The sequence below is a fragment of the Pistacia vera genome, unplaced genomic scaffold (genome assembly GCF_008641045.1).
Source record: "Pistacia vera cultivar Batoury unplaced genomic scaffold, PisVer_v2 Contig503, whole genome shotgun sequence".
In the NCBI taxonomy this organism is placed as follows: Eukaryota; Viridiplantae; Streptophyta; class Magnoliopsida; order Sapindales; family Anacardiaceae; genus Pistacia; species Pistacia vera.
In genome coordinates, this window is record NW_022196339.1 from 329,689 (window position 1) to 332,934 (window position 3,246).

The window sequence follows — 3,246 nt, forward strand, 5'->3', positions numbered from 1 at the left end:
CATAGATTAAGTCTCTAAATGCGTAGAAGCAACTGCAACACCCACAAATGATGCTAGGATAATGGTAAAATTTTTGAGGAAAAATATCTTCACTCGTTTTGGAACTCCTAGAGAAATAATTAGTGATGGAGGAACGCATTTTTGTAATCGTCAATTTGAATCCTTGTTAGGAAAGTATGGAATCACCCATAAGGTAAGCACCCATTATCACCTATAGACAAGTGGTCAAGTAGACGTTTCGAATAGGGAATTAAAGAGAATTTTAGAGAAGATTGTTCATGCCTCTAGGAAATATTGGTCACTTAAATTAGATGACGCTTTATAGGTGTATAGGATAGCTTTTAAGACTCCAATAGTAATGTCACCTTATAAGCTTTATTTTTTTTTATTTTTTTTTATTTTTTTTTTTGGAAAAAGCATGTCATCTACCTATGGAACTGGAGCATGAAGCATATTGGGTTACTAAATTCTTGAATTTCGATATGCAAGTTACAGGTGAGAAAAGATTATTGCAGGTGAATGAGTTAGAAGAATTTTGTCATGCAACATATGAGAATGCAAAAATCTATAAGGAGAAAATAGAGAAATGGCATGATAAGCACATTCTAAGGTTCAAGTTTGTTCTTGGTCAACAAGTTATGCTCTATAATAGTCAAGTTTGCTTATTCCTGGGAAAACTGAAATCTCGTTGGACAGGACCCTTCGGGGTTATGAGTGTGTCTTTATTTGATGCTATGGAAATTTGCAAACAAAATTCTCAGGAGACATTTAAAGTGAATGGGCAGAAGTTGAAGACATATTTAGAGAGTGGTATTGATAGACATACTACCACCATCAAATTACGAGATCCATAATCTGAAGAGTCTAGCTAAAGACTATAGCTTAAAACGCTTCTTGGGAGGCAACCCAAGTGGTTTACTTTATTTTATTTTTGAATTTTTTTATGTATTTTTCATTTTATTCTATTTTTCTTTCGTTTGTTATTTTTTTTTTTTTCCTTTCTCTTTCCAAGTTCGAATCCAAGTTTAGGGGTGACATTTTGGGAAACTTGGTCACATCTTCTAGAAATCAGGGGAGTGTCTTTGTACCCTGTATTTTGCTCTTTTCCTTTAGAAAATTGAGGACACTGTTCATTCTAAGTTTGGGGGTGGATTTCTTATGGTTTCTATATTAAAAAAAAAAAAAAAATGCTCTCTGAAAAATTTGAAATTCTTGAGCTCAAATATGTTAGTTTCATGCATTCATGCAATCTTCTGTTATAATTGAAATAAGATGGGTTTGGAGGAAGGGAAGGTTGATGATTTAGTTAAATGATTTAATCTTCTGTTAATTCTTTCTTTTTCTTGAATCTCAATACCATTTTGAGCACGTAGCCATGACTTAGTCAATTGCTTTGTGACTTAGAGAAAGTTTATGTGCATTATTTGGCATGATAAGGTTTCACATCTAGGAGCTCTAGAACCTGTTTGTTAATCTCTTGAGGCAAAATCCCAGACAGAACAAACGCTTAGAAATGATTTAGGCATTTCTTGGATCGATTGAGCCTTTCAAGCCTACCCAAAATAATCTTTTCCCTAGACACCCCGTTGAGCCTATGAATAACTGAAAATTTGACATTAAGGTCGAATGAGAATTTTCTTTGTTAGCCACTTGACATAACCCATACAACCCATAAAACAAGTAAATACCTTCCAAGAGAATCTTTTTCATGTCTATTGTTAAATTGTTCTATAAAAAAAAAAAAAATAAATAAAAAAAATAAAAAAAAAAAAGGAAAATTGTTGTATTTGGGATTTGAAAGAAAAAGAAAATTCAAAGGTGGTAGGTGAAAAGAAAAAGAAGAGAAAGAATTGTGAAAAAAACAAAAAAAGAAGAAAAGAGAATGAAAAATCTTATTGTGAAAAATATTTGATTCTTTTGTTTTTGATAAATTCTTTTCCTTTCCTGGATAGCCAATACCTTAGCCTTATGTTACATCTAATTTGAGTTTTTGTGTTTGTCTACATTAGTGGAGAGATGGTTTGAAAATCAAGCATATGAAGCTCTATTCTTTTCTAGAGATCGTTGTTTTGCTCTTTAGAGTGCATAGATTAATCTGGGAGACATGCATGAGATTTTTTATTGGCTAATCACACACACACATTGATATTTCAGGAAGAGATTTTATTAGCTTTAAATGTTGACTTAGACTTGATTGATCCCTGGAGCATCCTCTAGATTTTATCATATTTTCAGCCTTACAGACTTAAGTATGAATGTGTTGACTAAAAATTCTTTTGCATTTCTTCTTTTGCTCGAGGATGAGCAAAATCTAAGTTTCATTAGGATTTATATTAATTTCCCTTTGTTTTGGTTGTGAAATGCATGTAATCGGAAGTTTTGTTCTTTGTAGGGTGAAATGTCATCTTTGAGTAAAATCAGCATAACTTGAGCCACACAACTCCAATTAACCTGATTCTAGTGGCTTTTGAAAGATGAGTGACAAGGCTACAACTTTCATGTGGTTTTGGTCCAGTTCAACTTGGAAAATGGTTAAAAATTTGAGCCGAACGTTACGTCAGTGCATGGAAGACAAACTGATTTGTTATCATGTGTTTTTAATTGAAATGTGACTCTTTACCATAATACCCTCATGACTTTAATACCAAAAATATAGGTCCTTAGAAATTTTGGGGATGCGAGGGTTTTTGAAAACACATTAAGGGAAAGAGGAGATCAAAGGAGAGGGTTTTTAGGCACCATTCATTCGAGAGAAGTTGGCATGGAATTCTTCATGAGATCTACCCTTCAGGAGACGAATTTTTCAAGAGTCCAATTTGAATTTTCCATTACTTTGTCTTCTTTTTACTTTCAGTTCAAAATTGTTGTAATGATGATTTCAAAACTGATTGGGATTGTGTTTACTTTGAAAATGGAGTAGTTTTTATTGTTAAGGGGTAGATTCTACCGAACCATGTTGACTTGATTTTCAATGTTATTAAAGTATTCAGAAATTTTATTGTTCTATAAGATTCTGTGTTATTTATTGAATGCTTTTGGATATGTGTCTTTAATTAATTAGGATTCTTATTGAATGATGAACTGGGTAGTGAAGTTTGATTAGTAATCTATTGATTAGGGTCTCATTGTGATTCAATTGATTTGTTGATGTGATAATGAACTGGGAGGTGAAGTCTAATAAGTTCTTTACAATAGCATAGATCATAAATTGAATAGGATACTCAGGAGAGTCTTATGAGATTTATG

General features: G+C 32.5%; 1 protein-coding gene across 1 annotated transcript; it reads left to right on the forward strand.

Moving 5' to 3' along the window:
* Window positions 1-431: 431 nt before the first annotated feature.
* LOC116105675 lies at window positions 432-854 on the forward strand. Its single transcript, XM_031392090.1, has one exon. It carries the CDS (start codon window positions 432-434, stop codon window positions 852-854), a length of 423 nt encoding a protein of 140 aa, XP_031247950.1.
* The last annotated feature ends 2,392 nt before the right edge of the window (window positions 855-3,246 follow it).

Bases quoted from the DNA above. Each gene is read 5' to 3' on its own strand.
- LOC116105675 (XM_031392090.1), top strand. From the start codon at position 432: ATGGAACTGGAGCATGAAGCATATTGGGTTACTAAATTCTTGAATTTC.